This window comes from Tyto alba, unplaced genomic scaffold, assembly GCF_018691265.1.
Source record: "Tyto alba isolate M040663 unplaced genomic scaffold, T.alba_DEE_v4.0 Super-Scaffold_48, whole genome shotgun sequence".
Classification (NCBI taxonomy): Eukaryota; Metazoa; Chordata; class Aves; order Strigiformes; family Tytonidae; genus Tyto; species Tyto alba.
In genome coordinates, this window is record NW_024881324.1 from 866430 (window position 1) to 890417 (window position 23988).

Sequence of the window (23988 nt, forward strand, 5' to 3'; positions counted from 1 at the left end):
CAACAGGTAGATAAAGACAGGATTTACTACAGAATCAAGGACCATTTTATTGCCAGAGCTCGCTCGCTTTGGTTCCACACGGATCATTATATCCTGATTTTAAATTGTGGAGAAATCTTATTTGTAATATCTGAGTAACATATTCACATTACTAGTGAAGTTTAAAACAGGCTTTGAAATTCAAACACCTTTCTGGGGACAAGAAAAAGTTCATTATAAGAAAGCATAGTGGCTTGTCTACACTGCAAATATTGGAAGACTAGGTTGTAACACAGTGATCACCTGACCATTTTACCTGATAGAAAAAAACAAGTTACTTTACAATCTTATTACTGAACACTAAAAGCCTTGAAGGAACCAGAGACAGGAAACATTCTATATTATGGCTATAATATGTTTTGCCCATCTTCCGACTAGGGTATCTTTCTCCTCATTCCCCAGGCCTTCCTGATGCAGACCAGATTAAGATATACTTTTGCCTGCTATTACAGATGTCTTTTTAAAAGACTACAAGTAACTGTCACCAGTCTATCACAGATGAATAAGCATTTTAAGTATTGTCTTCACCGTAATTTTTCAGAAAGCTCCATCCAAGCCCAGACACCAGACGGCAGACAGAAGGCCTTCAGGCACTGTCTCCAGGTGCTGTTGTTAGCCAAATGCCTGCAAAGATCTGAGAAGAGCAAGCACCATCCAAAACATACCAGCCGTGTCAACCCGCAGGACTTTAAAAAGCAGGAAGTCAGCCTTCTCCTTCAAAAGCTGCACGTGCAGAGTTCGTGAGACATCTGATGCCCTGATCACCTTGGAAGGATGCCCATTCTGCACGTAGAACACAACCGCAGTGCTGCAGAAAGAACAGCTAAAGTCATGACTGCTGTCAAAGACCACTTTTGTCAGGCATTCAGTTCACAGCCTTTTTTTTTTTGTTTGTTTGTTTGTTTGTTTTTGTTTCTGGAAAGCAAATGTCACCACTGATAATGATTAGGGAACTCTGTCCATGGATCAGTCAACTCCATCCAAATGCCACAGACTTCATCCTGAGACAGGAGCACCAGAAGGTCTCTAGCTTCTGAGTTTCACAGAAGAAAGGTGAGGACAACAGCAAATGCAATTCTCTCCTTGGCCTTCCTGACTCTCGTTTTAAGAGAAGTATGTATACATTTGCTTTCCCCGCTCTCACCTAGAACCTGTTACAAAGCACTCTGAGGCAGTCTGAATAACTTTAGAATCTGAATTTAAGAGGAGGAAAAGCTCAGAAGCAAGGGAGTCAGAGAACTTCATGTGGGACCCCTCCTCCCCTTACCCCCCCCTTTTTAAGATGGGTGGTGTTGAGCTCATCCTGTCTCATGACACTTCAGGGAACATCTTTTTCTGAAAAGCAATAACTGGAAGCTGTGATTAAAAATACCATAGCTATAAATGCTACATTTTTCAAACAGTTTGGTTTTAAATTTCAAGGTTTCCCAAGAGCTAAATAGTAATTTAAAGCCCATCTTAGTGTTTAAGTAGTTAACAAGAAGTAACTTAAAGATGACTCATGTCAACAGGTTCTATCAATCATGCTGAGAAGTTTCTCTGGGTATGCAAAGCTATCTCTAGGCCTCTACACCAAGCAGACGGGATATTTCTACTTCAGAGTAAGATATCACACTTAAGAGTATCCACTGTGTAGTTTTCTCTACAAAAAATGGATTTTTGTCACACCAGTTAACCAGGAAAATGTTTATAAAAATACTTGGAACATCAAAATCTTAGAGAGGAAGTAGAAGAAAAGAAAAATAAAACAGGTTTGATCAGATACAGCTGGAACCTTATTTTGAAATACGGTACTTGCTTCACTGTGACAAAGTATTTGGTAAAAATAGCAGGACTGTATGGAACAAAGACACTGAAACATATGCATGCATTTTCTTTAAAGGAATAAATAAAAAACAATATACAGAAAATTTTGAATTTAGAAACAATTTAGAATTCATTTAGAATCTTTAGTTAAGAAAATGCTTCCATTCTGAGCCTCTAGAGAACTTCATCAATTTTCTACCACAACATTAGAAATTTACCTTTTAAAGTATATACTGTTTAGAATTATCTCACTTTTTTGTCCTCTTAGGAAAGATTATTTTGAAACTAATTATGAGCTGTGAAAGAGTCAATGAAAAACACATATCTTCCTGGCAAGCAGAGTATCTTTGTATCTTTATATGCAGGATACCTTATATCTGAGTAGGCTTGTATCTTCTGAACTTTGATATCTGTGTCCAAAACATTCAGCAATACAGCCAGCTGTCTCACCAAGGTGTCCTTCTGCTGTTCGCTCAGCTGCCCCACTCCAACTTGCAGAATCAGCTCCACCAGACCACTCCTTCTGGGATCTAACAAAAGGAGGACATGCTATTCTTTCAGAGCCTGGCAAATATTTCAGTACCAACTGAAGACAACGTGCAGTACTCAAAAGTATTTATCAATACTATATTTTCCTACGTAAGAACCATATCCCTTATAACCTAACCCTTTTGTGTTCTTAGAAGCCTACATTTTCTCATTCCCTCTGAAACAAACCCAGTGGGTCCTAAGATAGAAACCCAAGTTATCAGGTGAAAGAAAGCGCTTCAGTGCGTACTTCAGTTCAGCATAAACATATTTCTATGCAGAATAGCAGCATTTAGGGGAACAGAAGCTGCTATCTCAAGGTCAGAGGGCAGCGTTAGGTGAGTCTAATACTTAAGTTCCCTGCTAGTTACCTACTACTGGCTACCACCCAGGAAAAGAGAGGCAAAGATGAACTCATATGGCAGCATGCAATAGTGTGTCAGTGAGTCTAAATGAGGATGGTCAATTTGAGAAATACCAAATGTTTACCTTCACAAAGGTGAAACATGAGGGTTCTGTTAAATAATACTTGAACTTCTAGAGTGCCTTGCAAACAAACAAGTATCACAGATATCCAGTGAGAATCCTGAGCCAATTATTGTGACCATGTTCAACAATAAAGTAAGGAACAGAAATAAAATCATTGCCCAGGAAACAGACAAACAAGAATCGCCGACAGACCCAAGATTTCAGAGTCACTTCCTGAAACCTCAACTTATGCTTCCATCACACAGCCATTTATTCTGCTTTTGAAAACAAATCTACACACAGGCAATATCAAACCATGAAGACAATTTAAAAAATCCTCAATCTCTCTGAGGCTTGTTTTTCTCCTTCAGGACAAAACCAGGAAAACAAGCGTAAAAACACACTTTCAACCTTCAAACACACAATTGCAGCATCATACTTAATGCTCAACTCCCATCTCTTTCCATTGGCCAAGCTGATTAGCAATCATAAAAAAAAAAGAAATAAAAACCTACAAGGAACGAAGAGCAACAAAAACCTAATGATAATATTAACTAGGAAGAATTATTTTTATTTATGCTTCCAGTAAGGCAATGGTGTAATTGGTAGTTAAGAATCCTGACATACAGTATAATACACTCGGACCTACTGAGAGAAAAATATGAAGATATAAAGTGAGAGATCTGTCTGCTTTGTGTTTTAACTTGAGAGAGTTATTTTCAACATTGAAATAAACCAGTGAAAAGGAGAACGAAGATGAGGTATTCACAATGTATCGATGACCTTTTAATTGTCATACCAGGTCGTACTTCAACAGTTGCTGAATCAATATCTGAGCCTCCTTTTGCATCCGTTACTTTCAAGTGAAAAGTATAGGTTCCTTCCACCAGATTAGTTAGCTGCAGTACTGCCTCATGGTCTGAGCCATGGATCACATCCTGCAGAAAAAAATGGTACCAGGATGATCATACCCTCATAGAAAGTTGCAGGTGTGACTATCAAGTTGGCTATCTGGTATGGCAGTGTGAATTCTTGCTTTGGCTTTTTGGACTAATGTGACCTATCCGCAGTTCATAGCAGAGTAATGGAAATATGGAAGTGGCAGTTAATGAGGATGTCTGCCCAGTATGGATATTTTCATTAGAAAAAAACACAGGGAGAACAGCTGACATTTTCAAGTACTCATCTGCTTGAAAATCTAAGACAGTTACATTATTATTTCTCAATTTCACTGAGTATCCTTAGTTCTGCTTTACCTCCCAAATTATTTCCTTTCCTTGGAGTTCATGTATTTACAACTATCATCTCTGCCAATTATATTTAAACTAAACCTCTTCAATTCTTCTCATACCCTCAAATATGAATTGCTTCTAGAAGCTCTGTTATCATTTTGCTGTTCCTCCTCTCCCAGATTTGCTACTATCTTCCAGACTGCGAAGAGCTGTCCACAACACTTTGCATGGATAGGTAAAAGTTTTAGGAGCTGACATAAAAACTTCGTTTTTTCATGAGGTACTTCTGCTGTCTGCCTGCATTTGGAGAGCAGGCTCCACTGCCCTAATGACCCAGGCTATTCACCACAGTCTGCCAGGCAAGATATCTACACACGTAGCACCAAACACAATTTTTATCTTAAAGTTTTGCCTCATTTGTGTCATCATTTGAGCTCAGTCAGCAGCTAAACACCACGCAGACACTCACCCACCCTCCCCCCACTTGGGAACGGGGAGGGAATCGGAGGGGCAAAGGGAGACTTGTGGGTTGAGATAAAAACAGTTTAATAACAGTGACAGAATAATACACTGACAGCAATATCAGCAGGTGATGTACAATACAGCTGCTCACCACCCGCCGACCCACACCCGCCTGCTCCCGGCCGGCCATCCCCAACACCAAGGCCCCACAGCCACACTCCCAGAAGTGGCAGCCCCTCCCGGCCCTCTCCTGCCTTTATATAGTGAACACAGTGTCACATGACATGGACTATGGGCCAATCGGGGCCCAGCCCTCCAGCTGTGCTCCCCCCGCCCCCGCACACAGGTGAGGGCACTGGGACCCGGGGAGCCCCTGGGGTCTCAGGGGGCTGCAGCTCCTCCCGCTGCCAGACCAACGGGAGCTCTAGGCCAGCCCCAACCAGGACAATCTGGTACCACATAATTCTTTAGCCTTTATCAGTACTTCTTGCTCTCTCAGACCCTTCCTCCTTTGCAATATCTGGACTTCAGATGATTTTTCTCTCAAATGCATTAGCTTGGTACTATCACCAATTCCTCTTAGAAAGCACAACCTTACTCTTCTGTCTTAAGTCTCTCCCAACTAAGTCCATATTGCTGCAGTCCTCTTACTCAGCTATCTGCTCTGGTTTCAGCTGGGATAGAGTAATTTTCTTCCTAGTAGCTGGTACGGTGCTGTATTTTGGATTTATAATAATGTTGATAATAACATATAGATGTCATAGTTGTTGCTAAGTAGTCCTTACCCTAATTCAAGGATTTTTCACTTTCCCATGCTCTGCCAGAGACGAGGTACACAAAAACCTGGGAGAGCTGACCTGAACTAGGCTAAGGGATGCCCCATACCACAGAATGTCATGCCCAGTGTATAAACTGGGGTTGTCCTGGGTTGAGTGAGTGGTGGGGTTTTTTGGTGGCAGGGGAGGGGGCTATAGGGGCGGCCCCTGTGAGAAGCTTCTCGAAGCTCCCCCAGCTCCAAGTCAGCTCCACCTCTGCACCAAAACTGAGCCCATCAGCTGTGCCTCTGCGATAACGTATTTAAGAAGGGACGTGGTGACGGGCAGTGGGACTGGTGAGGAGTTGGGGCAGCTGCCTGAACACCATGGTCAGTGGAGGAACGGAGGAAGAAAGGAGGGGGGAGGTGTGCCGGAGCAGAGACCCCCCTGTATCCTGTGGGGAGATGGCAGGGCGGCCCCCCCTGCCAACCATGGAGATCTACGGTGGAGCAGACGCTGATATAGGGCCTGTGTTTTTTGCCTGCATGATCAAGGTGCTGTGCCCAAAGAAGGCCGGGGTCTTGTGGGGAAGGTAGCCCCCGCTGTTGTAGTTCAGTGCTGGGAGGATTGCAGCACGCGGGGGTGTCCCACGCCGGAGCAGCTTGGGAAGGGCTGCAGCCATGGGAGGGACTCACATCGGAGAAAGTTTGTAGAGGACTGTCTCCTGTGAGAGGGGGACCACAATGGAGCAGGGGGAAGAAGCTCCAGAAGTTCCCCCCACTGCAGATGGCAGAAGTGGCAGCACTGCCTGCACCCCCCATTCCCTGCGCCACTGGGGGAGGAGGTAGAGATATCGGGAGCAGAGCTGAGCCCGGGAAGAAGGAAGGGGTGGGGGAAGGTGTTCTCAAGATGTGGCAATGCTTCTCACTGTCCTACTCTGTTACGTGTTGTTAGTTTCTGTTATAAATATATCTTCTTTTTTTTCTTCCTCTAATGAGTCTGTCTTTTACTCGTGACCATAATGGGTGATCTACCCCTCCTGGTCCTATCTCAAACCCCAAGCCTGGCTCATCTGTGCCTTCTCATTGCCGGAAGAGAAGGGGGAGAGAGTGGCTGCGCGGTGTTTGGCTGCCGACCAGGCTCAAACCACAACAGGGTGGAACTGGCCAGGAGGGGCCAGTCACTGCTCAGGCATCAGTCAGAAGGTGGTGAGCAACTGCACTGTGCATCACTTATCTTTTCTTGGGTTTTATCTCTCTTCCCCTTTTGCTATATTAATTTTTATCATTATTATTTTTTATTTTAGTTATTAAACTGTTCTTATCTCAACCTATGAGTTTTACTTCCCCCACCCCCCCCACCCCCAATTCTCCCCACCCCACTGGGCTAGAGGGAGAAGTAAGCAAGTAGATGTGTGGTGCATAGTTGCCAGCTGGGGTTAAACCATGACACTACCATATTCTGTAGCCGTACTGAATATACCGCAAGCCCCTTGAACCAAAGCATGAGAGACAGCAGGGGACACAAACCAGAAACAAGACACCAGGCCTCAAAGCATCTTATGAGTCGGACCTGCTCACCCTGCTGCATTGACACTAAATGTATAACAAGAGCCAAATCTGACTCATTACATCCTTCTAGAAACTTACCCCAGCTGCTGGGCTTTGACCATCCCGAATCCACAAATACGACACGATCCCCTGGTCATCAGCAGACCTTGAGCCATCCAAGGTAACAGAGTTATTTGGAAGCACTAGAACATGCTTCCCACCAGCACGCGCCTGGGGTGGACTGTTGTTTTCTAGACATAAAAATAGTGGAGGAGAAGGACTTGCTTTCAAACCATGCAAAATGTGACATGCCACTGCCAATACACTACACCCACACTGCAATTCTTTACCAGATAGTTACTGGCAGGAACAACAGAATCCCATGTCAAAGGTACAGGGAAAGGATGAACAGGCATACAGAATTTAGCTCCAGGATTATTACAATCTGACAAAAGCAGAGCTGCACCATGAGGAAAACGCCAGTAAAAGGTACCATCCAGAAAGATCTTTTTTAAAAAGCATTGTGGGGTACTCTGTCTCACAGGAACTTAAGCATCAGACATTCTCAGTCAAGCAAAAAGATTTTCTGTCTTCTCAGAAACACAGACCAGCACAAGACCACCATGCTGGGCTGTTCTCATCTTGAGAATCACTTATTACCTAAGAGAACGTTGAGTAAGGTTTTATACCTTCACAATGCCTGTATTTAGGCAAAGTGTAATCAGAAAACTTAGAGTAAACCCACTTTCTAAATGCTTTTTGCTTACTGCTAGCAGTGAAATTAAGGCAAGCATTGGGAGCATGGCCTAAAACACCAAACAAACATGAACACATTCTCTTTACAGAAACCAGACATCCCCAACTTTTGTTTAAAACACAACTGATAAGACAGAGCTCCAGGAAGCTGTGAGGCTGAGTGAAATACCTCACTGGTCTGAGTATTAGATTGGAAATAAATAATTCAATTTTGGACAGATCTCCAGGGCATTGGCTAGAGATCTCTGTTCTTTAGAAAAGCATAGAGTTCTCTATGATACAAGTGACCATCTTGTATCTTCCAAATAAACCAGTTGATTAAACTTGGCTACTGAAGCAGTGAATATTTTTAATAATGAACTTGTGACTGTCTTCAGTACACATTATGGTTACACTTCACACCATGGATAAGACCACGAGACACATTTGGGCAGAGCTGTTCCCATGTCTTTCTGACTAAAGACCTAACTGAAACTCTGAAACAGTTCAACCGATGATGCACATGGGTAAAACTGCATCCAGCTTCTCCAGGATTCATTCGTTCTGCAGTGATACCAAGTGAAAAAGAAACCAGGTTGCACTGTTTTCAAGAAAGTCAGCAGCTAAGATTCTAATGTAACTCTGCTATCATTTTATAAAAGGTATGGGTACCATACTTGCAGAGCCAGAGTGCATCGCTCCCCTCAAAAAACAAAGTATGAGACAGAAAGCCGAACTCTGAACCAAACAAGATTTCATATGTATTACACCACCTTCTTTAAAAGGAGGCATAGGCCCATGGAGATCGCTAAAATCACTCCCTAAGCAACAACATGAAGCAAAAGATGGTTGGGTTATCACCACCTGCAAACCTGAGGATGCAACGTAAGTCAAAGCTATAAAACCTGTCAGGTGTACCTGACAGTACCTCTGTCAGAAGGGCAACAAAGCCGGGGAAGGGCCCAGAGCACAAGTCTCATGAGGAGCAGCTGAGGGAACTGGAGGTGCTTAGTCTGGAGAAAAGGAGGCTGAGGGGAGACCTGATCACTTTCTACAACTACCTCAAAGAATGTTGGAGCGAGGTGGGGGTTAGTCTCTTCTCCCAAGTAGCAAGCAATAGGACAAGAGGAAATGGCCTCAAGTTGCTCCAGGAGAGGTTTAGGTTGGATATTAGGAAAAATTTCTTCACCAAAAGGGTTGTCAAGCATTGGAACAGGCTGAGTCACCATCCCTGGAGGTGTTTAGAAGATGTGTAGGTGTGGTGCTGAGGGACAAGGTTTAGTGGTGGCCTTGGCAGTGCTAAGTTTATGGTTGGACTTGATGCTCTTAAAGGTCTTTTCCAACTGAAACAATTCTATGATTCTATGATCTCGCAACAGCAGGTATTATTATCCTAAAGCCTCTTCTACAGCATGCATGTTGGAGAAAAAAAAATAAAATAAAAACAACACCACAGCAACTGTTTCTCTGTATCAAAAAGATCAAAATACAGGTCTTTAATGTTGTTTTTAAGTGGAAATTGTAAGACCTCGCTTCTTGGATGTTATTTAAAACCTGCGGGAAAATTACTTTTCTGCTCAAAGCTTAACTTTGAGAATAAATAAAACCACATCCTCCTAATGAAGTAGGCACACCATGCTCAAAAACAGTGTTTGGGAGCATTTTTATTACAACTAATTCTGCATATATTTAACTTTAAAAAAGCTTGTAGTAAGTGAAGTCAATTCTACTAGTCACTTACTATATGACTTTACTACAAAATAACAGTAACTTTCCTCGAATACCCTTGAAATATTACAAACACACACATTATCCCTTTCTGCTCCAATTTCCTTTACATTCTGTCAGCGACTGAGTTAACTGGCAAGTTGTCTACCCTACCCTAAGCAGCGGCAACCAGGCTTACCTTCCTTCACAGTGACAGACAGCACAGATGCACTGCTTAAGCCCTGCTGGTCTTTCACAGTCAGCCTGAAGCGATAGGTACCAACCTGAAGACCAGTCACAGTTGCTATTGCTTTGTCACCGTTTTCCATCTGTACAGAGCTTGGTCCACTGAAACAAAACAATTCAAAAATAAACCTGCACAGCCAGCCAAATTGTTCTTTCAGCAGCATCACCTATGCTATTTGCTTTTATGTATACTGCAGTTCTACCACCACTATAAGAGCTGATGGTTAAAGAACTGTATGACACAAGTTTAGATCAGAGAACTCATAAATCCATTATTTCAAGACACTCAAAGCACCCAAGCATCACATACCCAGTGAATGGAAGAGTAGAAAATGCACCCCAGAAGTTCAGCCTCCTCGCTATACTATTTCATGGGAGCATGCCAATGCTGTTGCTCTAAGAGCCACTCACACGTACAGGGTGCCAGCAAATCTCTTCCCATGCCACAGATGTGTCAGTTGCAGGAGCTAATACCTCGTCCTTTTATTGAGGATCAATTAGGTTGGCACATAAACATGCAACTACAAACGTTTGTAAAACATTTTCAGTTATCATTCAAGAGCGCTTTCGTTATCCACTATCGAAAGCTCAGGCTAAACAGATTGTCAATTTAATTTATTATTCAACAAACAAGCGACTGAGAAACCCTAGTTCTAAGCACTGATGGGAAAGTTTTGTATGTTACAAGAGGGCACCCAAGCCTGTTAAAATCATTTTTTAACAGGAGACATGGAAGTTCGTCATTTTTCTCTTAACTTTGTAACAGCAGGCCTCAAAATGACACACTGCAAAACATAGGCAGAGATTGCCTAAGCTTTCCAAGTTGATCATAAAATTCCTGTCTCCTAGCCTATTATCAACTGAGTGGGAAGATCCTCAAAGCAGTTCTCAAACAGTGCATCACCCAACACAATTGCATAAGAGGCTCTGGCACCTTTCACTTTGTTTTCTATTTTACTGGAGATTAGTAAAACCTCTTGATACCTGATATTTTCCCAATGATAGAAGACAATGCCTTGGTCATCTTGGCTTCTGCTTCCATCCAGAGTAGTACTTTCTACTGGGAAGGTCAATTCCTTGTCAGGACCAGCTACTGCTACTGGAGGACTGTTACTTTCTGTAAAAACAGTATTTAGTGTACGATATTTGTTAAGTAGTCACTGGTAAGGATTGCCAGAGAGAAGATTTTACACAAAATATTGTACTACAAATTTGATATATTGGCCCAAAGGTACAAACCACAAGCATAACAGGCACAAACCAGCAGAAAATACCAGGTGGGAGAGACCAGCTCTGCAACAAGCCAAATCCCATAGCAAGTACTTCCTTTTTTCACAGTCATATCTGAAGTCACAGTCACACTCTAGAAATTTTGCAGCATGCTCAATGCACTGTATGAAATGTTTTATAACAGGAGTGGTGGGTTAGTCTCCTGGTTCCACCACTGCATCCTTTTCAAAATAACCTACATGAATATAGTTCTTTGCCCCGGAGGATGATACTGGCCCAGGTTTTCTGCTGCTCAAGGTCAGCATGACGTCTCTAAATTAATGCCACTTTAGAGCCTGAGGATTTAGTGCACAAACATATAACCTATTATTCTGTTTTGAACCTCTGCTTTTGGGGCATGGTAAACTGGCAATCCCACCATTTTCCTGGATATTTATTTACCCCTAGACCTGACTTCAGCAGTAATATCTTTCTAGTTCCACACTATAACAGATCTAAAAGGCACCACCACATGCTGTACCTCCAATTCACATTCTTGATTTCTGCAGTAAATGCCAGCTGTAAAGTTTTCCCAGAAGGGGTCATCTACAAAAAGATGTGTAATAAGCAACAACAGTAAGATAAAATGTTGCCCCATGGTGGAATGTGAGACTTTCAGATGGGATGGGCAGAAAAGGCCACTTCAGATGTAAGAGGCAAACAGGTTACATAAAAAAAAAAAAGTCATCAGAAAAAATATCTCACAAGGCCTGGACCATTTGGGCCATTCATCACTCAGCTCCCGAATCTAAACAAATGTGTAAAATATGCAGCTTTTGAAAATTCCTTGCTTGACACTTTTCCCTAGAAAGTACAATCAATGAGAATTCAGATCACACAAAGATTCTTGAGGGAGAACTGCAAAACAATAAGAAAATTGAACAAAGCACTGACTGATACTCTGAACAGTTTCGCAAAACAGTCTTTGTAGGATATTAAACTCAAAGACTACATTTTATCTTTTGGAAGTACACTCAAACACATCTCAGTGCATGGTGCCTTACGTAATTGGGCCGGCATGAGCGCTCAGATCACCACCTGGACTTAACTGTGATCCTACACTTTTTTCAACTGTTGGCTTTGACAGAAAATGGAGGTGGAGGAGCCCTCAGTGCAGGGATACCGGACATTCAGACTGCCATCCCAGTGGTGCAGTACGGGGAGATGAGGCAGCATTTGAGGACAGTGCTAAGGCATCAGGCTGGCCCAGTCCCAAGGGACTCAGAGGTGCCAGGTGCTGACTTACCAGGTTGTACGATCAGAGTGACCTCGGCTGTGGACCGCTGCCTCACAGAGTCTGTGACAGTCAGCTGAAACGTATAATCTCCCTCCTGCATTGCAGATAACTGGAGGTACGGCGTCCGCACGCCCTACGTGGCATTTGTAAAGACAAAGAGCACGAGATAAAACAGAAATGCTTATAGATTAGTAAAGTCTTAGAGAGCAAATGTGAAGGAAAACTAGAATTTGTTTTAATTCATAAATACAGGGTTTGAGAAAGCAGTTTAAGCACCCTGTAGACAAAGAGAAGACTTAAAATTTGATGCACAAATAGATGTAATTTATTCATTATTGTAACTGTTCCTACCAACCCAGACAAATATCTACAGACAATAAGCCTGCATTTCTTATGTTGGTATAATTGCTGCATTATTTCTGAACAACAATAATTGTTAAGCACATGGGACATTAACTTCCTCAATTAGGAAATTAAACAGTAATGGAAATTACTACAGCTTACTCCATTTCCTTAGATATCTCTTAAAAGCAAACATAATGACATTCTTTAGTATAGTATTTGTAAAAATTCTTAAACACAAAACCAAGTTTGACTTGATCCCAGCCAGTCAGGCTTATGGAAAAAACATATTAAACAAGACAACTCTGTCCCAAATATACTCTTCCAGCACTAGTAGTTGATATCTATATAAGCTCATAAAATGACTGGGCCCAGCTATAGGTCCTTTTGCTAATAAAAATCAACATTTGGGGCACCTCTCATATGAGGAATAACAATTACAATGTAATTAGTTGGTGGGATTTTGTTCAGATAAAGATGATAATGAGAACTAAGGGACCTGACAAATGACTAACCAACCAGCAGAGGTACCCCCTTATGTTGCACTCTAATCAGCTACACCATGTAACACACCTGAGACCAGCATCTTCAGCTTTAGGGACATAAAAAAGATTACTAAGTTATTGAAAAGGAGCTGTAAAATGATCTTGTATTTCCACATTAAATACCCAATGAATCCACTAAATATCTTGAGTACTCATTCTCTTCTGTCAGGAAGGCTGCTTTAAGATTGAACAGCTCTCAAAACCCAGAAGTTTAGGTTGCATGGATGCTTTTGGAAAATGTTTGTCTTAGTAAATGAACAGATATAAGCCATTCCATCACTTCATAATTGTCTCTACAGTACATGCTTGCATCAATATTACTCCTTTCCTAAACAGACCTACAAAGTGATCTCTTTTCAGTTTTGAAGGTCTAAAGCATTTGCAACACAGCAGAAATCATGTCCTCTAGAAAAAATGGCTTGAGTTTCAGCTGGCTTCATCACATTCATTACCCCAACTGTCTACAGAGCTACAAGAACCTCCAATTTACTGAGTGCAAATCCACTGAAAATTTTTAACAACTTCTCAGATTACAAAAAAATACAGCCACAAAAATAAGAACATAAATTCAGTCAGCGTTCACAGGAAAGCCATTTTTTAGTGAGCCTAAACACCTCACTACAGACCATGGCTTCATAACACTGCCAAAAGTCTTGTCCTCTTGCATTCAGAAAAGTTTCTGTTGGAATCCTACTTTCTTCAGGAGAAAGTGTTACAAGAAAACTCCGACTACCCCCACATTCTCCCCAAACCAGCTTTCAGCAAGTCCAGCATCTCAGAAGATGGAAACCTGTGGAGCAGGGTTCTAGGGTCCAAGGACAGACATTGTGAACTCAAAGTCTTCCAAGACCACCAGGGAATAAACAACAGCAGGAATCAGATATGGCCACAAGGAATGGAAAAAACTATGAGAAGGAATTAAAAGCAGTATCTAAAATAAGAGCTGAATACATCAGAGAGGAACAAAAAACCCAAACACAAAGAAAAAAGAAGTAACAGCACTCCAGATATTTCAGTGCTGCTGAGTAGCTACTCAGGTAAGCATTAGAGGCAAAGAGAGGAGAGCTTTCCAATCGTACGCAAGGAGAGATAAACATACCTGCATTGCTACAACCTTGCCTTTGCTTTTGGGACTGAGTGACCACTCATAGCTGACTATTTCATGGTCATCACTGCTCTGGTTTCCATTCAGCGTGATGAAGTTCTGGGGCAAGGTGAGCGCCTGGTTAGGTCCTGCGTTGGCAATAGGTGGGTAATCCACTGGTTTGTTGACAGTCAGAGATGCAGTGGTGGAGTTGGATGCTCCATCTGAATCAATTACTGTGAGTCTATGACAGGAAAAGCAATATTGGAAATCTGTTGAGATTAATTTCTGTAGAGTCCTAAATTCAAAGGTTAACTTTTTCTGGTGCTTTTTCAAATACCACCTAAAATAGAGCCACTGATTAGATTGTATGAACTTCTGCTTCAGAAACACATATCCCTCAACTAAGCTAGGAAAGAAATTCAGAAGACTCTTTTCAAACAGAGCTTTCAAACTTTAAGAGAAAAAAAAAAAAAAAAGACTAGGTAGTCTGGATTCCAGATGCAATCTTTTCCCTGCAGTCAATGGCGACTTCAAACAGATTTCACTGTAAATTCTTTAAAAAATTCATTCAGTAAAACCCAGGGATTCCATTCATCAGCCATAGTGAGAACAGTCTTGTTAACATGTACATCCAAAACTACTCTGGATGATGTTCAGAAGCTCTGCTTACAGCACAGTAGCAGTTCTTAACTTCTTATTTCTTTGTGGCACACTATTACTAATTTTAATGGAGCTTAATATCAGCTCAGATTTTTGAAGATGTCAAGTCACAAAACTAAAGAAGTGCAAAGTTTTAAAAAAAACACTATTGCCTCTCAGAAATACAACAAGAAATCATCTTACAATGAGACTGCTGCAAACACCTGAAAGTTAAAGACCCCTCCACAGCATGGTAACCATCTACATTTCTAATTCTCCTCTGTTGTGAAAACTGCATACAGCTGGCCACATGGAAGGGAACTGCTTTTGAAGTCTTCCCCCAGTGGGAACAAAACTAGTGCTCATTAATGCTGTCATTAAGAAGCACATATTCTTTCAGTGGGTGTACATCCATGCATATCGGGAGCACTGGATTTGGCTGATCAGCTAATTTCCTGTAAGCTTGAATACACTGCTCTGTTGTTCAAGTACCTCAGCCTCCCTAGAGGTGCACAGACAGAGTAAATGTTTCCTTAACTCCCTAGGGTCTGGAACACACTTAGAGCACTGCTTATAAGCAAGCTCTGCCCTTTTTAATAATAATAAAAAAATTCTATGCTCTCTTCTTCCACTGTAAATTATGGAACAATTCCAGTCCAGAACAGAGGACGAAAGTTGAAGCTATGCAATTTTTGGTGGAGCTTATGAAAAGCACCCCATTTAACGTATATGTACACTGGCTTCAACATTCTCCTGATGCTACACTGATACACAATATATTAACTGGTAGGCTGTTACCCACTGGCAGCCAAATAACCCAGGCTGGGTCAGTGGGAAGCTTCTGTGCAGACTAGGCTTTATGTTACAAAGTTCAGAATGTGAACTCTGATTTTAATTAAAACACCCAGAACCACAAACATTGCTTCCATTGTCTGGGCAAATTCCAGCTTAAGCGATGGGTAAATGGAGGAAGACAGTAGCAAGGCAGAGGCTTTTATGAAGAACAGAACGACTCCTATTAAAATCAGCACACAACAGTGCCTTGTGAGGATCGGTCTCCCAGTACTGTTCTGTCTGCCACCACCCTTCAGGGGATGACTTTCACAGCCTGACTGCAGATTTTATCTCAGGATACTAGCCAACTTCTAAGCTGGGGGGAAAAAAAAAAAAAAAGGTGTTCTGTTGTCATTGCTGGGAGTGGGAGGTATTTAATTTCCGACAGCTTGTTTTGCATAACTGTGCTGTAAAGTATCACTACATCAGTATCACAAAATCATTGTAAGCACTTTTTAATAAAACTGCTCCCTGTGTCTCTCCACTGTGCAAAATGAAGAGTAACAGCATCCAGCAGAAAAATGAAGTTTTTTGTTTGAGGAGGTACATGTGAGCACAAAGAGGAATAAACATTTAGCTGACATCACCGAAATAGGTAAAATCCAAAAGGAAAGCATCTACACAGGTACCTGAAAGTGTAGTTTCCAGGAACAAGGTTAGACAAATGCAAGACAGGTGTGTCAGCAGACGCCTTCTGCTCTCGCAAAGGACCTTTAACTTCCTCCCAGTGGTAACTCACTATCTTCATATCATCCATACTTTCTACATTCATTAAAGAAAAACATAACAGTTTATTGTAGCAATTTATGGAATGAATACTCAAGTCTTTCATGCACTGATTCCTAACTGGTTTTCTACAATTATCTTTTCAAGCATATTCAAAACAGGGTTCGTGTACCATAGCTGTTAAACCACAAATTCCAAGTTACATTTGGTATAATTTATCTAAAGAAGCAAAACATTCTTTATGTACACACACAGATGAGTCAAATTCTGCACATGCCAACATGTGTGCTCTCAGTAGTTATGAACACAGTTCTGACATCTCATCATACCTATGTGACAGCTCTCTACCACGGCCCCAGCTGTACTGGCACAGAGCCTTCTGGGCAGGAGAGGAAAAAGCTCTAAGAGTAGCTGCTGTCTGGAAGCAGCAGCCTCCAACACACTGCATCTCAATCCCTAAGTGCAAGGCTGCATTTTATCACTTCATTTATTAAAATAATTTATAACTGGATTCAAACCCCCAAAATAAATCATGACTCAGGGGACTTCTGAGTAGAGTGAGAAGAAGGAATTTCACTTGTAACTGACAAACAATACTGTTGTATCTGTATATTGAAAATATAGGATATAAGCACAGGATAGTCCAGTACGTACGACTGCCATCAATGAAGGTAGAAGTTGTAGGCAGAGAAACTTCTTGTACTTTGGGCGAAGCAATGGCAATGGGTGGCTGATTAACTCTGACTGCTGTGAGAAAGATGGGGAAAAATTAAAAAAAAAATGTAGTGAAGCCCCAGGCAAAACTAATCCATTAACTCTACAGATCAATAGTCTCTAGTGATTTAAATCTAGGATTGGCAGCTTTTCAGCATCTGCTGTCTGTTTTGGACAAGGGAGAGAAAAGGTTATTGAAGAGCAGTGCACTGATGTGGCAGTCTTCTGCTGCAGGCACTTCTAACAGGTGTAACTTAGATCAGACCTGTGCACTGTAACTCGAAGCTAGAGCCCACTCAACACCTAATTGCTCTTCCTAGCTGTACTGGAGGAGGGGACCATGAAAGGTGGCATGATGCTACCTCAGGCCTTGCCTGAGAAGGGTACAAGACCAGAGAGCACTTAAATACAATGAGCAACACCCTCAATTCTACTTCCTTAAAATGCTTTATAGACACCAAGATAGGAAACCTCTCTGCATGACTGGACTACCAGATGTCCTTGATGGACAGTAACTGACAATTAGATAAGCATGTTGTACAACTACTTGTGTTGAAGAAATTAATTTCAATGTTTTAGCCAACTTATTTACCTGGTTTGACTGTGACATTTACAAAACCTTCACCAAAGGCATTTTCACCAGCAACCGTCACTTTGAAGGCATAAAGTCCCACCGATAACTGAGACAAACACAGAACAAATCCGGTTACACGCAGAGTTATACAAAAGCAGTATGCATAAATCTGCCAATTGTATTGTAAACAGAGAAAAATCTGGATATATGAAACCTAGAGCTCCTTTTGTAAACACATATGCAAAAGGCCACTAGTCACTGCCCGGAAGTGGGGAATACAAAGCAAACACTTAGGAATGTTTCCTCTTAGAGAATTATTAAAGCACTCTAAAAAAGACACTTCTAATCTGGCAAAGTTTTGGTGACACGTACGAGTGAAGAGGCTCTGGCAGTCTTTCCAACTCCTTGAATCAAAGTGCCCTTCCCCACTTGTTAGATTCCTGTGAAAGAACCACACAAACACAACTAGCCTGAGCTCACAGCTCACTTACATGGGAGAGTTTCAAGGTCTGGCTGTGCCTGCGCTCCATTTCACCACCATAGTCAGCAGGGTGACTGATTAAGCTCCACTCATAGGTGTAGGCTGTTTCTAAGAGAAATAACACAGCATAAGTGTAATGAGCTTTGCCTTCAAGATAAGCCCAGGAAACTAAGAAATTCACCATCAGTCAGATAAAATGCTACAGTAGGAAAATCATGCCTACTAGTGTTTAAGCCTACCAAATGAAGCAGTACGAATAGAAGTTAAACCCCATGTGTTGTACATCCTTGCTGCTTTACCAAGTTCATGGACTTCACAAAAAACAGCTTCACATGAAGCAAATGTGTTTTACCTTAAAACTACCAGCTCCTGAATTGCAGCAGCAAAGGATACATATTTCATATGTAGCTATGTAAATGTTGCGTTTAGAACCTACTTTTCAATACCCATGCTTTACATCAACATGCTATAATCTGGGCCACATCACCTTTTGGTAGAAAACAGATGATTTCTATTGAACCATCTGGCTAATGAGCTCAGGTTCTGAAAGTAACAGCCACTTAAAAAAAAAAACAAACCTCAAATCTAAAGAAGGAAATCCTCTCTACAGTTGGAGCCACAAAAAAGGTAGTGGTGGAGATGAGAAAGATGGTTTTATCCTGAGGTAGGGATGTTCACATAGCTCAGGACTTGGCTGCATTTGCAGGTTGGTAGTGTGTGCGTCATGTTGTATGCCAAGGCCATTCAACTCACCTGTAGGTGGTGGTGGGACAACAAAGGCATTCAGTTCAACCTCATTTTTGGGTAGCATCACTTGTACGTTATCTCCAGCAGACACAATAAGTTCTTTTACTGTATCTAAGACAGAACGAGTACATTATGTTTTAACAGATGGTAGGGATATAAACTTAGTATCTTAAAATAGTATTTGTAATGAATCAAGTAAAATTTGGTAAACACTCTACAGTGAATAGGCAAGTAAAAAAAAAATTCCTCAATACATAATCAAATAATAATCTATTATAAGAGTGACTATGGCTCTTTCACATTTTACCAAACCAAATTTTTTCTTCTTCCCCAAATATGAAGTGTCATTTCCCCTACTACTTTTTTTTAGAGAAAAGCATTCTGATTACTCCTGTATATCACAAGTGACATTGCTTCACATCAGAGAATTATGCATTTTCCTTAGTAATTGGATGGTAGTGCAAGAATTAAAAAATACGCAATTATATAAGGCAAAAAAAGCCATCCACACCAGAACAAACCTGATTAAATAAAGTAACGTAGTCAATGCTAGAACACTAATATCATGCCTTCTTTCACCAAGAAGCACTACTTCTATGTTTGTGAGGCACTTGTGAGGCATGTCTCAATGTCCAGCTCAGTGTCCCTTTTAAAATTCCACTTCTACAGCAGAGCAAAGCTGTTGCTTCGTAGCTGAACTTCAAATTCAATCTATTTACCATACAGGAACACACTCCCAGTTCTCATCTGTGAAAACTCTCCTCTTCCAAAAATGCCAAAGTCCACAAATCTAGTCCCCAACAGAAACATATCAAAGTACAACTTCAGGAAAAGTTCCCATAGGTTTTAAATATCTTCCTTTTAATACTGAGAACCCATAGAACAAAAGTTCACCAAAGGCAACATTCACCTGTGGCTAAACATCCAGCTTACAAACTCAATAAATAAGAAAGAGGCTACTTAGCAGTTGCAGATGACAGGTCTAAAAATGAAGGGAGGCCACACTGACTGCACACTTTCTGTCACTGCTACCTAAATGCACCCAAGGCTCCCTAGTTGCTCATGGGAGTCGCCCTAGACACCAGTGGAGTGGAGGTTTATACCCTGACCTCCACACCAGATGAGAATAAAATGGCTAGCTGAGGGTGGTGACCAAAGGAGAGAAGGAGGGACTGTCTTTGAGACTTCCAAGACAGTAGGGCTGTGTCCTGGTTGGGGCTGGCCTAGAGCTCCCGTTGGTCTGGCAGCGGGAGGAGCTGCAGCCCCCTGAGACCCCAGGGGCTCCCCAGGTCCCAGTGCCCTCACCTGTGTGCGGGGGCGGGGGGAGCACAGCTGGAGGGCTGGGCCCCGATTGGCCCATAGTCCATGTCACGTGACACTGTGCTCACTATATAAAGGCAGGAGAGGGCCAGGAGGGGCTGCCACTTCTGGGAGTGTGGCTGTGGGGCCTTGGTGTTCAGGATCGCCAGCTGGGAGCACGTGGGTGTTGGTTGGCGGGTGATGAGCAGCTGTATGGTACATCACCCACTGATACTGCTGTCAGCGTACTGTTCTGTTACTGTTATTAAACTGTTTTTATCTCAACCCGCGAGTCTCCCTTTGCCCCTCCGATTCCCTCCCCATTCCCAAGTGGGGGGAGGGTGGGTGAGCAGCTGTGTGGTGTTTAGCTACTGACTGAGCTCAAACCACAACAGGCTGAGAACACACAAACTTAAGGCAATGCCTGCACAAATCAGTACTTACGGTGAGATTCACCACAACCTTCCCTTCAGCTGCTTCTTCCAAGCTCCTTTTTGAGTCCTCTTCAACCTCTTCCTGTGAAGGAGGAGGAGCTGTCTAGTCAACACTCAATGGTCATGATGATCCACTGCCTTGGAGAGGGACCTCCTGTAGCTTATCTCTTCCTGTTACCTCCTACCACCATCCTGGCTGGCAGGTTGCAGTTTGGCAGAGAGTGCCAAGAACATTCCAATCCAGCCTTGGTCTACCAGGAATCAAGGGGCTTAGCTCTCCATATCCCTCAGTACACCAGGACTGCAGAATAACACACATCTGTGCTTCTCTGCTTCTTGTGGCCTTTCTAACCCTTTGTCAGGGTGCACAGGAAGGTAGGAAACTCAGCAGGAAAAAGGAGACACCCTAACATACACACAGAATTTAACACAACTACAGAGGACACAGTGGTTAAAACATGTCCTTTTCAAAATAAAAACTTCTGCTCTGCAGCTGTATGTCTACTAAGCTTCCTCACAGCTTTGAAATTGGAGCAAAACTCTCTTTTCCCAAGACGAAGAGGTCATGTTCTCCCCTACTAAGGGCTAGGCTTCTCCTTTATTAAGGGCTAAGCTTCCCCAGTTCCCATCTATGCTGTTGCATGATATCTGACAACTATATATAGTGGGAACTCTACCGAAGAGTTTCTGAGAGGGAGAAATGTTCAGAAGAGTCACAAAAAAATAACAGTATGGCTAGAAGAGACTTCTGAAAGTCCAGAAAGCCTCAGGTATTTCTCATAAAGTATAAAAATTAACCCATTCAACACAGGCTCTTAATCGCTGCTTTTTACCTTGCTGTACTTGTTTGAGTTCTAATTTCCCATTAATGATTGACTTGCTCAGAGTTTTGCCTCTGAAGTAACTGGCTAAGGGGCCTGGAGTTTGCAGTGTTACTCTAGTTCTACAGGCTTAAACTGGGATGATGTTACATCTGGATAAACAGCAAGCTCATAACTAACAACAGGTTGGAAGCCTAACAGTAGTAAAGCCATCCCCACCCACTGTCCAACCTGCAGGTACCCCTCAGATCTCCGGCTGTGTTGAAACATTACCTGCTTCAGCAACAGTAGCAAGGGGGGTGAATTGCTGTGTGGGCTCAGATGGCACAGTATTAGTGGGAAGTAGCATGATCCCACCTTCAGTGACATTCTCTGGGGCCACTGTGGGAGTCTGGGTCTTCTCTGACACACCTGGGGAGAAATCCAGTTTGTCTGAAGAAGGGGAAGGCGTGGCAGCCTGAAAAATGAATTATAGGGAAACAGTTGTCATAAGTGAGCCACTTTTTACATTTCTAGATTTAGATTCATGCTGGTTTTTAAACGGTATGTAGGGTGAGCCTACCAATTTATGTTACTAGGAGGTTTTATTCATATCAGAGTATCTATCAAAGGAGGACTGTATTGGGTTTTTTTTGTTTGTGGTGGTTTTTTTTTTTTGTTTTTGTTTGTTTGTTTTTGTTTGGTTTTTTTTCCAATCAGGCTTTGTAAGAAATGCTAATCATTTTCCAAGTTTCATGTGCAGAACAGTGTAGGCTATGGTCATCAAAATGAGGTAACCTGGGATACAACTAAAGCTATCAGTTCTCAATATAATAACAAACAGTAGGACAGGTCTAAATACAGTCATAAACCTTTAAAAGCCAATGACAAAGTCTGTGTGGTGAGTATTATTGTCTTCATGCTGTACACACACATATACAACAGAATCCTTGCCTCTTACTACACCTGCTCAGACCAGAACTTGCTCATGTTTTCTTATTTCCTCACCACTAATAAAATGCCCTAAATCTCTCTACTTCAGTCATCAAGCAGTATCATTCTTTTCACTGATCCACCTTGTTAGTAAGTCAGAACTGCAGCAAAGGACACAGCAAGTTTTGAAGGAATAACTCAAAACTGTTAGCCCTGCCCATCACCTTACCCCTCTTGCTCTGACCCCGTCACCTTTCAACGACACATTAGTGTCAATGGCCCAATAGTTTTTCCTTACGTTCTCAAGACTTATTTCTGACCTAATGTCTAGAGAAAAGCATTTTGCCAATTATGGCTACTGTGTGTGTCACATGAAGACATAACCTACTGCTATTATTTGTAAATAATCTATTAACTGAAGAATTATGAAGGTTGGTAAAATGCACACACTTATCCCAGAATAGCTGAGGTGGGAAGGAACCTCTGGAGATAGCCTAGTCCAAGCCCGCTCCTCAAAGCGGCGTCAGCTATAGCAACTGCTCAGGACCGTGTCCAGTCAGGTTTTGAATACCTCCAAGGACAGAGAATCCACAACCTTCCCGAAAAACCTGTTCCAGTGTTTGACCATTCTCACAGGAAAAAAAAAAAAAAGAAAAAGGTTTTTATTGTTAAACAAGAATTCCTTGTATTTCAATTTGTGTTCATTCACCTCTTGTGCTGTCACCGGACAGCACTGAAAGGAGCCCGGCTCCATCTTCTTCACTCCTGCCACAGTTATTTCTATACACGTTGGTAAGATCCCTCTGAACCCTCTCTGCTTAAGGCTCAACACTCCCAGTTCTCAGCTTCTCCTTGTATTTCAGGTGCTCCACTCTCACTCTGCACTCTGGTCAGAAATCAGAGCAGCTCTGCCCTGGATGCGGACAGAAGGGAACCAAGAGCATGGAAGTCATCTGCAACTTCACCTCTGCCTTCAACAAGGGCCGAGCGAGAAGGTCCCTGTGCGTCTGGGACAGTGACAGCAGTGTTGGGGACTGTGGCTGCCTACCCTGTGAGGATGCCAAGGACCACACTACCAGCTGCACTGCCAGATAGGTCCTGGACACAGATGGGCAGGAATCTTGCCCTTGACAACATTATCACGCACAGGGAGAACCTCAAAAGCCCATCCTGCCTTGTACCCTGACAAAAGGTCTTTCTTCCAGACAGCTCTCCTTTACATACTCACTCCATCCTGCATCTTCCAAAAATATCTTCTTTAACAGAGTCTGACAAACCAATGTGTTGCTTTGACTTCCAAATTTGAAGGAAATCTACTTTTCTGAGCTTCCTCTGGCTTTCCTCCTCTCCTTGCCCTGTGACAATCTATCAGCTGAGAAGCTATCCTGGTTCTGTAGGACAAATGGGGACAAAGTCACCTCAAACATACCTTTCCTGGGACACTCTCTTCTGCAACGGCACCAAACACCTCTTCAGTCAGCAAGCCTAGGCAAGACTCTGCAGTCAAAAAAGGTGCTCTGTGGCACGTGGTGTCACAGCCAAAAAGACAGGTTAAACTAAGACCATTAGCAGGCAGCAAATAATTGGGGCAGGGGCAACATCAGAAATTGAGCTCTCGGGCACAAATTATTAATGAGATACACACTGCAGCAGATGTGGAGGGCAAGATTAACCTAAATTCCAGCTTGGGAACTGAAAGATAAAGGAAAATAAAAGGAGGACTCTTTTTGAGAGCAAGTAGGGCAGGCGTGGGTTTTGTGGTTTTCTTGTTTGCTTTTACCCACCTGTACAGCCATTAC

The 23988-nt window shown here is 42.3% G+C and overlaps 1 protein-coding gene across 7 annotated transcripts in view; it reads right to left on the reverse strand.

Moving 5' to 3' along the window:
• Positions 1 to 23988, reverse strand: part of KIAA0319 (KIAA0319 ortholog) — a 96190-nt gene that overhangs the window by 10889 nt on the left and 61313 nt on the right. For 6 of the 7 annotated variants that reach the window (XM_032998922.2, XM_032998925.2, XM_042806752.1 and 3 more), the window contains 14 exons: positions 21551 to 21734; positions 18730 to 18834; positions 17987 to 18084; positions 17514 to 17601; positions 16862 to 16954; positions 16111 to 16243; positions 14021 to 14249; positions 12044 to 12167; positions 10513 to 10645; positions 9482 to 9630; positions 6940 to 7091; positions 3641 to 3779; positions 2216 to 2375; positions 705 to 847 (listed from right to left, as the gene is read on the reverse strand). In XM_032998922.2, the coding sequence (XP_032854813.1) occupies positions 705 to 847; positions 2216 to 2375; positions 3641 to 3779; positions 6940 to 7091; positions 9482 to 9630; positions 10513 to 10645; positions 12044 to 12167; positions 14021 to 14249; positions 16111 to 16243; positions 16862 to 16954; positions 17514 to 17601; positions 17987 to 18084; positions 18730 to 18834; positions 21551 to 21734 (1930 nt within the window). Of the gene's footprint in view, positions 1 to 704; positions 848 to 2215; positions 2376 to 3640; positions 3780 to 6939; positions 7092 to 9481; positions 9631 to 10512; positions 10646 to 12043; positions 12168 to 14020; positions 14250 to 16110; positions 16244 to 16861; positions 16955 to 17513; positions 17602 to 17986; positions 18085 to 18729; positions 18835 to 20466; positions 20517 to 21550; positions 21735 to 23988 lie in introns of those variants that run through there. The other variant, XM_032998928.2, reaches the window with a different exon arrangement.